Source organism: Zingiber officinale, chromosome 3A (assembly GCF_018446385.1).
Source record: "Zingiber officinale cultivar Zhangliang chromosome 3A, Zo_v1.1, whole genome shotgun sequence".
Classification (NCBI taxonomy): Eukaryota; Viridiplantae; Streptophyta; class Magnoliopsida; order Zingiberales; family Zingiberaceae; genus Zingiber; species Zingiber officinale.
The window spans coordinates 18,530,991-18,544,798 of NC_055990.1; the positions used below are offsets into that span (position 1 = coordinate 18,530,991).

General features: G+C 41.5%; 1 protein-coding gene across 2 annotated transcripts; it reads left to right on the forward strand.

Annotated features, from left to right (window-relative positions):
• Positions 1–4,148: 4,148 nt before the first annotated feature.
• On the forward strand, positions 4,149–9,552 carry LOC122051237 (putative aminoacrylate hydrolase RutD). Of its 2 annotated transcripts, none has more exons than XM_042612252.1 (11): positions 4,149–4,389; positions 4,484–4,718; positions 5,180–5,262; positions 5,432–5,532; positions 6,534–6,629; positions 6,740–6,793; positions 7,075–7,223; positions 7,317–7,434; positions 8,814–8,907; positions 8,998–9,201; positions 9,281–9,552. In XM_042612252.1, the coding sequence occupies exons 1-10, from the start codon at positions 4,305–4,307 to the stop codon at positions 9,198–9,200; spliced, it is 1,218 nt and encodes a 405-aa protein (XP_042468186.1). In that variant the 5' UTR covers positions 4,149–4,304; the 3' UTR covers position 9,201; positions 9,281–9,552. The 2 variants fall into 2 exon arrangements, with proteins under 2 accessions (XP_042468186.1, XP_042468187.1); XM_042612253.1 differs by having other exon boundaries at positions 4,151–4,389; positions 4,484–4,722.
• The last annotated feature ends 4,256 nt before the right edge of the window (positions 9,553–13,808 follow it).

Sequence of the window (13,808 nt, forward strand, 5' to 3'; positions counted from 1 at the left end):
ATCACTTTGTGATCAGGTATGATAAAGGTTCTGTCCCCTTATATTGCTACAGGTTTCGTTTCTATGGGCTTCAAGGCTTATCCTCACCCGTTCGGCGTTGAGCTATTACCACCAGTCTCGGACCAGAGTATTACCACCGATCTCGGATCAGAGTAGCATTAACGATCTCTCAGTCAGGCGGTCAGACCAATTCCCAGTCAGTCTTGCAGACAAATTCCCGGTCGGGCTTTCAGACAAATTCCCGGTCAGGCTTTCAGACAAATTCCTGATCGGGCTATCAGACAAATTCCCGGTCAGGCTTCTAGACCAAGTCCTGGTCAGACCATCAGATCAATTCTTGGTCAGGCCTCCAAACTTCTTCTCTGTCAGGCCCTCAGATTGTTTCTAGGTCAAGTCTCCAGATCGAGTACTGGTCAGGCTTCCAGAGCACCTCCCGGTCGGGGGCCCTGACTCTCGCTCCGGTGCGAGTTATAAGTGAACTATGCTCTTAGGCCTCCAGACTCTCGCCCCAGTGCGAGTTATAAGTGAGTTCTGCTCTCACACCCAACGACCTTTCGGTCGGCACTCATCGCTCTGCTCGCAGCTCTGCCTGACACTCACCGCACTCGCTCTGCTCACTGGCCGCTCTGCCCGGCACCCATTATACTCACTCTGCTCGCTGCTCTGCACGACACTCGGCACCCACGTTCCGCTCATCGCTGTTGCTCAGTCGGCATTCATCGCTTCACTCATCGCTCTGCTCGGCACTCATTGTACACACTTCGCCGCCCTGCTTGGCACTCATTATGCACACTTCGCCGCCCTGCTCGGCACTCATCATGCACGCTTCGCCGCTCTGCTTGGGACTCATCCTTAACGCTTCGCTTACTGCTGTAGCTCGATCAGCACTCACCGCTCACTCGCCATTCTGCCCGACACCCATCCCACGTGATTCACTCGTCGCTCTGCTCGGCACTTTTCGTTCACGTCTCGCTCATCGTTGTTGCTTGACCATTAGCTCGACCGCTCACTGGTGCCACTCGGCTACTCGCTTTACGCCGATCGACCCATAGCTTAATGTTGTTCTCGGTTACGCACTCGACATCGCTCGCTCGGTCTTATTCTGCCATATTGGCATTCTCTTGGTTTCCCGGTTGACACTTTTCGGTCACTCGGTCCTGATTTATTATCGCTCGGTCGGTATTTCTTCGGTCGCCCGGTATTGATTTATTGTCGCTCGATCGTTTTACTCAGCATCTCTCGACCGTCTGCTCGATATCGCTTGACATTCGCTAGATCGCTCTTTCGGTACTTGCTCAGTCACACTCTTTATTGCCAGGTTACGATTCACTATTGCTCGACATTCGCCAGATCGCCCTTTTGACACTCACTTGATATGTCGGCGTTTATTCTTTTCGTCGCTCTGCCAGGTACTCGTCGTCCACAGTTACTCGTTCCACGATTATATGACAGACCCGCGATATAACTTTGCATTCAGTAGCGATTTTGTTTATCGTTGGCTGGGTCTAGTCAGTCGGACTTGCACCTCCTTCGACTAGACTTGAGGGGGAGGCTTGTGATGTGACTAGGAATAAAGGGCAGAGGAGGGATTAATGGAGAGGGGGAGGGCATTTTGGTCAATGTACTGTAGCACCTCTATTTAGGGCACTGTAGCATGCGAAAAGAGGGGGGTTTTTTTCTGTGTTTTGGTCTCCGCCGCCAGCATGCCTTCCTCGGCCTTCTCCTCTTTGCCGGCTCAGACGCCGGCCACCGCCAACCTTCTCCTCCTCTACTCTCCTTCGCCTCCGGCGGCACCTCCTCTTCTTCCCCACGCCAACATCGCCGATGTTCCACTGCCCCTCTCCCTTTCCTCTCTCCTTCCCCTTCGGCGCCCGACGCACAGTGAGGACATGGAGCCTTCTTCGTCCCTCGTCGACATCATCGAGTGACGGCCGCTGTCGGCAGTCGCCCCCAAGCCGCCAAGGGAGGGTCGGACCTGCTCCTTTTCCCTCTCCTCCTCACGCCACTGTCACTGCACGAACTTACTCGATGACGACGTCGCAGCTTCTTCTTCTCTCTTCTCCCGACGGCCACGCCACCACCTACACTTCCTCTCACCAGCAGCAGACTCCAACGAGCCACCTCTCGCCAGCGACACACTCCGACGAGCCTAGGCTACGCCCGTTGGGACAGATGGCCCTCTCGTCGCCTTCGCTGCTCGTCGGATTGCCTTTGCTGCTCGCTGGACCACCCACGCCATGCGCACAGTGCACATCCGCCGCCCGATCCACGGCTTCGCGGACGGCATAGCTGCTGTCATGCTCCGAGCAGCACTGTCGCACAGTTTCGACGTCGATCCGGTATCCAATCCATGTCGCTATGCGCTTTCGACACTGATTGGGCCTTTGAGCCATCGTCGTAGGTTGGCCTTCGTGCGGTTGTTATGTTTCGGTTTGTGTGCTTGTGGTATTCTTGTCTTTGTACTGATGTTGTATACCGGCCTGTGCGTTGTCTCGGGTGCCGGTCTATGTACTCATCCCGTGTCCCGGCCTACGTGCCGATATTAGTTCCCGGTCTACGTACCGGTGTCTTATCCCGGTCTGCGTACCGGTTGCTTATCCCGGTCTACGTGTCGATCTCGTGTCCCGGCTTGCGTGCTGGTCTCTTGTCACGGCCTGCGTGCCGGTGTCGTATCCCGGCCTGCGTGCCGGTGTCGTATCCCGGTCTACGTACCGGTGCCATATCCCGGTCTGCGTGCCAATATTTTGTCTTGGTTTGCATGTCATCTTCCAGTGTCGTGCTGCGTCCCCCTCATCGTCGTCAGATCCAGCTCTCCAGCCTGATCGGAGTCATCCACTCTTCCGGGTCGCGACAACTCTAGTCGCGTCCCATCCGAGGGCGCCCCCTGGGCCAGGGTACGTTTTCCGTACTCACCGCTTATTTATTTCATTATTATATCATTTTCCGGTTACTCATATATTCGTTGGATCCGCCTCGAGACTCGGGGTACCGGGGGCCTGGCCAACCCGGTCACTGGTTGCAGGTAGCGTTGACCAGAGGACTTTTGAAGACTCGGTCAACACGAAGGTCATCTCAGCATACCCCCCCCCCCCCCTCCGGGACGTTGCGACTCCAGTCAACATTCTCGCCACCTCACCCGACGGTCCGTCTGACTCAGCTTCCGGACCGGATCAATTATATTATTTGTCTATCCTTGAATATTTTCTTAAGATTTTTTTTATACATATTATTTTTTGTAAATTTAATACTTGATTTGATAAAAATTTATGAAATGAAGAGGGGTAAACTTATAAATAGGAAAAAAAAATAATACGTAAGTTTAAGAATTTAAGTATTTTTTGAAATTCTCTTCCTCTCTCTTTTGTAAAATAATCACAAGATTTCTTTATATTGTTACTACACCTATTTAAAAATTAATTGTTATAAATTTACACCATCAAATTTAAATTTGAAGGTATAAATATATTCAAAAAGACTTATAAAAATATATTAATTTTGATTTAAAATGATTCTAGTTCCTTATCAATCAGTTTAAGATAAAATTGACGTTTAAAAATTAACTATTATCAATTTATATTATTAGATTTAAATATGAGAGTATAAATATATTAGAAAGATTTTTTTGGAGTATATTAATTTTAGTTTAAAATAATTGGATATTCAGATCCGAATTTGATAATGTAGCAGTGAATTTTTAAAAATGATAGAATAAAAATATATAAAATAATAATAAATTTTATTGGTATGAATCTGATAGTTAAAAATTTCTATCATATAATTAATATATACATATGATATTATTAAAATAATATAACATTTTGTAATGTCCTTACAAAAAACCGTGGTTATTTTTAGAAGAAAGAGGAAGGGTATTTAATTTAGGTATTATGAAAGTTAGTGAGCGAAATGAAAAAAAACCAAAAACAGCCATTAGGTAAAAGAATGGACGGCGCTGACATAACTACAACGATCTGACGGCGCAGACGCGAGCTACATCCCGGATTCCAACAGCATCGAGGCCTCTTTGACTCCTACGCTTCCCGCCTATGAACGGCCTTGCTGACGTGTACACGGCCCACATGTGTCTGCCCACGTGTTCTCGTTTCGTCCCCATTTCAAGCTCCTTTAATTGCAATTCTCTTGAAATAAACAATCAAGCCGATTCTAATTTTCTCGCGATCCGAGTTCCTTCTCGATCCCCTTTTTGTGTTTTTTTCTTCCATTTTTTTTGTTCGTGATTCGAGAGATTGATAAATATTCCGATTTTTAGAGGGATATTTGTATCCTTGAATCGAGGCGAGAAGATGCCCTACTGCGATTCTGAGAAGAGTGTGCGGATCTTTTACAGGAGGTATGGCCATGGCAGCACCAAGGTCCTCCTAATCATCGGTTGGTATTTTGAATTTCTCGTTCAGAATTTGGGAATTTTGATCCAGGGATCTGAAATTCGATTTGAGTTTTTACCTTTTTGGATTGGATGTAGGATTGGCAGGGACGCACGAATCGTGGGGACCTCAGATTAAGGGGTTGACGGGTGCGACGGAGGCCAACGATGACGAGGCGGCGGAGGCGGCGGAGACGGCGGCGAGGACGCCGTCCGGCAATGGAAGTGAAGGCGGCGAAGCCGATGAGGAAGCGCAGGATGGGATCGAGGTTTGCTGCTTCGATAACCGCGGGATGGGCCGTAGCTCTGTGCCTTCCAACAAATCTGATTACACGTAGGTCTCTTCTTCGTCTTACTTATTTTTTTCCTTCTTTTTCTTCCGAATTTTCGGGATGATTTATCGTTCCTTTTCGGTAGTGTAGGAAGATCACATCCTACAATTTCTTCTGCTTTGCTATTTAGGGCCCAATTGGGAATTGACTATGTTGACCAATGAAAAGGATTAGTGATATAATTCATTATTTTGCCCCACATTGACAAAACCAAAAATGTTCGTTAAACAAAATGGAAGTTCATCGGTGAAATCCTTAACAATTTTTTCTTACCAAACTTATGCTTAATGACTTTTTTTGGAGAGGTTGGTATAATTTGTATCAAATTGAGCATTGTTGTTATCCATCGCTACCAAATAGGAGCCGTTTCTAATAACTTCTAATTGAGGCGATTAAATCTGTGTATAGTGTATCAAATTGGAGAAATTAATTTGTGCAACATTATGCTAAAATTGTATTGCAGAACGACCCTCATGGCAAAGGATGCTCTTGCTCTGTTGGATCATATAGGCTGGAAAAAAGCTCATGTCTTTGGTCATTCCATGGGTGAGCCATCTTTATCTCTTCTGTTTAGCAAAAACCAGTGGCATTTACCTTATATATGCTCAGGCATTCATCTTTAAAATGGGAAAGGATTCATGAAGTTGCAGATATGAACTCTTGCATATGCTTGCCCAATCTCTAATTTGATTGAATTTGGGCTGATTGTAACCAGGAGGAATGATCGCTTGCAAATTGACAACCATTGCGCCAGATAGGATAAGCTCCTTGGCCTTGCTCAATGTAACAGGTGGTGGATTTGAGTGCTTCCCGAGGGTATTTTCGAAATACTATAAACTCAAAAGAATTAACTCCATTGATCTTCTTCAAATTTTTATTATGCTCAAAATTGTCCATGCAATTCGGTGACCATCACTTTAGCTTTTAAATTTTGCAATTTTGTTGCTGTTTTCTTTCTTCTTTTTTCTTGATCTTCAATGGCGGTGTTTGATGGAAGTTGTTAGCTATAATTTTTTTTCAAGACTTCAGTTGCTCTTGGTATCATATGCTGATTGGCAGCTACGCTTTGTGAGGAGGGAAGGAGTCTGTTGGCAGTGGGTTGTCTTGGCCATGGTCCGAGCTGATTCAACAGACTAAAAATTATATAGTAACAATATAATAGCTATTAAAAACTCTAGAAAAAATGTGAAGACTATGTGGGTGTTTTTTTTTATACCAAAAGAGATATATAAGTATTTTTTTTAAAAGAACACAAGGTAATTCAATAAGATTTTAATTTTTTAAAGCTATTTAAAATGATAAATAAACACAATTTAGTATTAAAAATTAATAAGAATTGAATTGAGCTGCAATATCCCTGTCATGAGTTGTGGTCGGCCAGACTCAAGGGTCATCTTTGTGACAGGACATGGTCACCCCATCCCACACCTAGGGCTTCGAATCTTCTAACTCACCAATATGAACCTATTTTAAAACGTAGTTTCTTCTTTGATGCTTATCATCTCCAGCCCCAGTAGTAAAGTTTCTCTGCTCATGACAGCAAGTCTGATAGTTTTCGTAATTTGTCATAAACTTCAATAAATACTCGAAGAAACCTCTGAGATTGTTGATCTAAACGAAGTAATGGTAGTCCTTTCAACATCCATATTTAATCACACATTTTCATATGTAAAGTTGGGACAGGCACAAGCTTGAGGATATTAATGCTTGCAGTGATCTTAATCATTATCTTCTATCATAGTTGTTTCACTGAACCCTACATCTAAAATCAAATCTCTTTCAAGATAATTATATGGTTATATTGGTTCTTTTTGCAGATTGATCGTCAAATGCTATCCCTTGCATTTCGTTTCCTAAGAGCAAGAACTCCAGAGCAAAGATCTGTTGTTGACTTGGAAACTCATTACACAAAGGTTAGTTATTAGAAACATTCACAGCTCATTTTCTTCTCTTCTTGTGTGTGATTGTCTTTATATCCCCTTACCTTTATATCATTGATTTGTTTCATGTTTGCTAAATATAGGAATATCTTGATGAGCAATGTGGATCATGTAGAAGAAGGGATATACTTTATCAGGTTAGCGATGTTCCTTTTGTGTCAAATAATTTAACCATACAGTGCAATATCTCGTAAGTCCTATTCGTTTTTCCATTTTGAGTTAGTATCTGAAATGAACAATTACTAATTGAATTTTAAGAATTCAACTGTTAGGAGCTTGCAAGACAGAATTATAGGTGGAAAGCAATTACCATTATCATAATTAACTGCATGAGCTTCATCAATCTTTCTACTATTTTTTTTGAACTTTCGGTTTCATTGCTTCTGAAGCCTGCACTTAAAATTTTTTCACACATCAGGAATATGTGAAGAATATATCATCGACCGGAATGCAATCGAGCATTGGCTTTGAAGGCCAAGTTAATGCTTGTTGGAATCATAAGATGACATCAAAAGAGCTGGAGAGAATTCAATCATCTGGATTTCTGATTTCAATTATCCATGGAAGGTCATCGATACTCACCTTCTCCACCCAATTTTAATGTGCTGACTTTTTGTTAGTATATCAAGATTTGAGTAATTGATAATTAAATTTTGTTAGGCATGATGTCATTGCTCAAGTAGACCATGCAAGGAACCTTGCGGAGAAGCTCCGACCTGTTGCCAGAATGGTTGAACTTCATGGTGCCCATCTTGTGAGCCATGAAAGGCCAGATGAGGTACACTTCAGGGCTTGGTTATTTCTTTGTCGAATGCTCATTTTGTCATAATTAAAGTCCATATGTTAAACGACATAAATGAAAAAAAAAGCTTGTCAAAATAACAATATAATACAAGTTTCCCATACATAGACATTGTTCAGACTCAAGTTTCTTCTGATGTTTAATTAAAAGGCAAACTAAAGAAGAAAAAAAATGAACATTTAGGAATTTCATGAACTGACAACAAAAAATCAGTAGTGAATAATGTATTTCCTTAAAAAGTGGATTTTGTGCAGTTAGAAGTCAACAGTCGGTAAAAAAAAGATTGTTAAGCTGTAATACAAGTATATCCTATACACCGACATTGTTCAGGCTCAAGTTTCTGCTCACCCAATGAAATGCTAATATCAACTGCTTGTAGAGTTAATTCTATTTCAGCAACACTATGCAAAAAATGTTCTGTTACTTGGACTTAATTATATGTATCGGACCACACAGGTGCGTATCTAAATGTCTAATATAATTAATTTACAATTTTTTTACTCATGATCAATAGAAATATGGAATATCCACTTGGAATTGTCATTAATTGACATTGTAGTATTGTACGAAGTGGTCAAAGAGTCTAGTGCCCAGTTAACTCTGATGGATGGATAAATAGAGGGATGGATCATCCTTCCGTATACAAAAGAGAAAGGAAAATAAAAGAGAGGGAAAAAAAGATTAACTAGTTTACCTGTGTAGAAAAATAGAGGGTTGGATCATCCTTCCGTATACAAAAGAGAAAGGAAAAGAAAAAAGAGGGGAAAAAAGATTAGCTAGTTTACGTGTGTAGAAAGAATGGGAAGACTATTGACTCACGACACTTGCTGTGGCTGGCAAAGTCGTGGTTAGCAGCCAGCTCGTGATCAGGCGGCTGCTGCGAGCTTCCAACTACAGTCAAAATGAGTTCGGTACCCAGGTGACCGTTGCAAGCTCACAACTAGGCGGTGATCACAAACTTGTGAGGAGGCTTCAAGCTTGTGACCAGGCAGCCGTCATGAGCTCAGTGTTAGGTTCGCAGCAGCAACAACAACAACAGAGGATCAGGAGACAAAGGCTCAGGAGACGGGAGTAAGGAAATGTTCATTTCATAGTCAAAATCAATCCACAAATGATTTGTGAATTTATCCTTCCGCAAATTTTGCATCTAGTAAATGAAAAAAAATAGTATCTCAATTCCTGTTCAAAATTCGCCCTTTTAGTGATTCGTCTCCGGAGCAAACAGAGCAGTATCAAAGACTTTATCTAAGGATAAACATCTTGTTGATTTGACTTTGGTTAATGAAAATATTTTTCTATTTTTGAAATTTGAAAAGCTAAGAAATAATTTAGAGCCAATGTCATTCTGTGCACAGGTTAATCAAGCTCTGCGGGAACTAATAACTGCATCGATATTCAAGCTTAAGCCTGAAGAGTGGTCTTGCTGGTCCAAGGGGCAGACTGGTGATGGTAAGTACAAAGCACCACAGATTGTATTCATAAACATGATCAATCCTCATTACAGGATAGGTCAATTATTTTTCTGGTGTATGGTCTTAGCAGGATCATCTCCAACTGAAACACAATCATCGACGAGCAATAACAACTGGATGACTAGTAACGTGTTAACAGCGTACAATTTCCTAGGAAAGATACAACTAAGTTTTCTTTATTTCCTCGGTGTCTTCGTGATGGCCTACGAACACATGAGGGGCATTCTCAAAATCAGAAAACCAGCTAGGGTTGCAACCTCCGACTCATAAGGTAAGAATAGTTTACTCTAGCCAGCTTACTCGAGTAATTTAGCAACAAAGACTCATACTTTCTATATTGTCCTCTCAAGCAATTCCAAACCACCGAAACTGAGAAGATTCAGTTTTCAGGAGACGATACTATATATCCATCAAGTAGCATTCTAAGTGCTAACACCATATGGTCATTGTGCCCCCATCAGTGGCAGCGGCTAAACTGTATTGCAAAAAGAGAATTGTTCTTGTGCCATTCCTTCCTTCTGTTTTCTCCCTTGTTGGATAATGACATTGTTGAGTTGCATATTTGTGTAGATTAAGGATAAAATGAAATGTGTATTTGAACGGCCAGTTGGTTGTTGATTGATTTCGTTCGACGCTTCTTCAGGGTTTTCTCAGAACGGGTAGGTCTAAGTTCGAATCAATTTGGCTCTCAATTCGTTAGCCATCCGGTGAAATTGCCAGGTTGGCCTGGCTGAACTAGTTCAGTTTTGAAAGGCCACCCATCTTGTCTGTACATAATCATTTTAACAGTCAATAATCAAATAAATACTAATAATTAAAGTTTATATATATATATATATATATATATATATATATATATATATATCGGTTAGATTTAATTTTATCATCACACCTTAAACACACAATTTGTTACAAGATCCTATAGAGTGAGTGAAACATATCTATGAATTAAGATGATCTTTAATAAATCCTCAATCCCTAATTTTGTAGGGATGGGATTTGGACACTACAATTTGATTTGAAAATTAAGTTACACGACTAAAAAATGGCAACATCAGTTAACTTTTGTAGAGAAAATTTGATAAAGATATATAAAAAAGTAAAACAAAATAAAATTTACGACACAAATATGATTTAGTAAAAATTAAATCATGGCGCCTGATTTGATCAAAATCAAATACAATGGCATGTTAGAATTACTTATAATACTAAATCGATTCAACTAAACCACAATCTATTTGTATCCTAATTAATTCCTCGTTAAACATCTCAAGGGACTGATTCCAACAAGCGAGAGAAGTAGTAATCAACGATTAGGAATCACATATTTGATTAAAAAAAAAACATAAGCGGATAAAAAAATACAAAATAAAGAAAAAATAGTTCTCTCAAATTAAACAGAAGCTTACTTGGGCACAAAGAGAGGCAAAGAGATTGTTCAAGGACGAAACGAAGCATCAGGAGGAAAGAAATTCCAAGTTAAAAAGGCGGAGAAGGAAGAGAAGAAGATTGCATTGGCGAGGGGTACGATGCCGCGCCCAGAAACGAATATTCTCCAGTAGATTCCGTTTTCACATTTCTTTCACGGTTACTTCGCCTTTAGCCTTCGACCCAATTTTCTACAGTCATCTTGGGCCGACCGGCCCATTTATTTCTAACTCGCTGCCCAACTATAAATTGATCTGCTCCCGCTCGTCGCTCCTTCTCGTTTCCGGAACCCTAATTGATCCGCTCGGCATTTCCTTTTCGCCTTCGATTTGGCTCGAATCCGTGATATTCGATACAAGTGGAGGCGAAGCATCAGGATCTGTGAACCCGAGGATGTCCGTGATTCGTCTTCTTCCAGGCAACGAGTGAGCACTGCAGTGGGTAGTTGCCGAGACGAACTCCAGGGCAAGGCCCAGGACCTCGACTCCGCATGGGCTACGTTATCTTCTAACGAATCTTGCGGAGGATGGAGGCATCGTCCTCATCTTGGGGGCACAGACGAAGCGAAAGCGGATGGTCGAGCTGCTCCACTCGTTCTCCTGATAATCCGACGACGATAACTTGGCGCTTCAACTCAACGCTCCGTATCTCATAAGTCTTTGCCACTCTCTATTTGTCTGGACTTTAACGTCTCCGTAAGTGCGTATTGCAGTTTTCTGAGACTCGTAATTTGATTTGCGTTCTTATACGTGTGCTATGTTCATCTTCTTTGTTTTATTTTCATTTATCAGCTCAACAAAAGAAACAGAGCCGATCGAGCTAATGGCTGGTGGCTTTTCCTCATTTTGGAGACCCTGAATGATCTTGGATCAAATTGTACCACTGCATTGTGTCGGAATTCTAATATTGTTTTGATGTGATCAAACAAATTAAGTTAGGTAATGTGATGGTTTAACCTTATGTCTAAATGTGTAGAGGTTTAAGAGCACAGAAAGTCGAGCGGAAGACGCGACTAACGAGAAGGACGGCACGGGAGAGAATCGACGGATTCGATGCGTCCGAAGGACGAGGTGCTGTGGAAGAGTACACTGGCGGACGAGAAAGAAGTATGTGATATTTTTGAGGGACGAGAAATTGAAGCGGAATATTACTCGAGGAGCAAGAGACGCAGCTAGCCAAAAGGTCGGCACGAGAGAGAGTCGATGAACTTGGTGCATCCGAGGGACGAAGAACTGCGGATGAGTACGCTGGCGAGTGCGAAGGAAGCACGCGACGATTTCGAGGGACGAGAACCCGAAGCGGAAACTTGCTCGAGAAAATCGAAAGTCGGGTTCAGTTGAGCCTTATTCCGAATGGCTAAGATCATCCAAGCAAGCGGAGCCAGAACGGAAGACCCAGATCTAGGCGAGTTAAACTGGAGCAGAGGGCTCGGACCGAAAAAATCAACGTTGTTGACTTTCTTGGTCCAGGCGCTCGAAACTTTTTTGGACGCTTGGACCAGTCTGAGGTGCCCGGACCTGGATGTTATTCAGATCGCGGTCAAACGTGATCTATGCGAGAAAGGATAAAGTTTTATCCCCTTTCAGGCACTTGGAATCCTTCCAAGTGCCCCGACCAAGGCTATGAATATAGCCTTGGTCTAAGAAACTCAACAAGACAAACAACTCTGATTACAACACTTGTATGTTTTCATTGTTAGTTTAGCTTTTTATTTTTCTGTGCTTGAATGTTGTAAGAGACTTCTCTGCGTGAAAGGAGATATCTATTGCGCTTCATTCTCTTTAGATTAACAACTTCCACGGTTGTAATTAAGTAAATTTTCGTGCCTCTTTTTTTAGTTTATTGTTTTTATTTATTTATGCAAGTGTTAGTTTAAATGAACTTAGTTTTCTTTTGATTTTGTGCAAGGTAATTCTCCCTTCCCCTTCTAGCCGACTTCCAAAAGGACCAACAAGTGGTATCAGAGTCAGGACGTCTCAAGAGGACTAACCGCTGACTGAAGCAACGAGATGGTTGGAGCTAACATCTATCCACCAACGTTTGAGAGGGAGTTCGTTTTTTGGAAGCGATGAATGCAGGTTTATTTTAAAATTGACTTTAATATGTGTCTAACAATGAAATATGATTTTAAAGTGTCCAAAAGTAAAAAAGAAGAAGAACTTGAGGAACATCAATGGACTGACGAGCAACGTAACGTTGTTATGGCAAATTGTAAGGTTGAGTCTAGCCTTTTAAGTGTACTACCTGCCAAGGATCTCGACAGAGTCGGAAAATATAAAAGTGCAAAAGGATTTTGGAAAAAGTTCTTGAAGCTCTACAAAAAATTAGTTGAAGTCGAATCCAGCTCCTCGATGGACCCCAAGTAACCGTCAAAAGAGTCCGAGATCGAGAAAATTGTCGGAACAACCCTAACAGTCGAATTCCATCTTGAGGATACAAAAAGCTCATTCCAGATGAGCATTGATGAAGGGGGAGAGTATTCATAGGGCTGTAAACAAGCCGAGCCGAGCCAAGCTTTGGGGTGTTCAAGCTTGTTTGATAAGATAACTGAGCCGAGCCGAGCCGAGCTTAAAATGAACCAAGCTTTTAAAATGAGTGTTCAAGCTTGGCTTGGTTTATTTTTTATGAGCTTGAGCTTGTTTGAAGCTTGGCTTGAGCTTGGTTCGTTTAGATGTTATCAAGCTCTCAATTCAAGCTTGGCTTGAACTTGGTTCGAGCTTGGCTTGAGCTTGGTTCGTTTAGATGTTATCAAGCTCTTAATTCAAGCTTGACTTGAGCTTGGTTCGAGCTTGGCTTGAGCTTGGTTCGTTTATATGTTATCAAGCTCTCAATTCAAGCTTGTTTGATTGTTTGAAACTTTTAATTGTTTGATTGGTTATTAAGATTGATAATTTAAATTTATTTATTTTATTTTATTGTTTATTTAGCATATTGAAAAAAATTTTATTAATAATATTGTTCATGAACATTGTTCACGAACGTTGTTCACGAACATTGTTCACGAACGTTGTTCACGAACGTTGTTCACGAACGTTAACGAGCTGAACACATATGTGTTCAAGCTTGTTTGTTTAGCTTAACGAGCTGTTCAAGCTTGTTTGTTTAATTAATCTAATGTATATTGAACGAACATAAACAAGCTCTTACCAAGCCGAACACCAAGCTTGTTCACGAACGCTTGGTTCATTTACAGCCCTAAGTATTCAGAAGAAAACAACTCAACAGGGGGAGAATCTACAACCGACAAGATAAATCAGGTATGGTCTCCACCTCCTGACCAATTGATTAGTTCAATCAAATTATTGTCGAAAGACTTTTGCGAAGTAGAAGTTATATTGTCAAAAGTTTTTTTTTGAATCAGAAATTATATTGTCGAAAGATTTTTATAAATTAGAAATCATATTTTGAAAGTTTTTTGTGAATTTAAAAATAAAAAGCTATTAACAAATA

Bases quoted from the DNA above. Each gene is read 5' to 3' on its own strand.
- LOC122051237 (XM_042612252.1), top strand. From the start codon at position 4,305: ATGCCCTACTGCGATTCTGAGAAGAGTGTGCGGATCTTTTACAGGAGG. The intron at 4,390-4,483 runs GTTGGTATTTTG...GATTGGATGTAG, and splicing joins CAAGGTCCTCCTAATCATCG to GATTGGCAGGGACGCACGAA. The intron at 6,794-7,074 runs GTTAGCGATGTT...TTCACACATCAG, and splicing joins GAAGGGATATACTTTATCAG to GAATATGTGAAGAATATATC.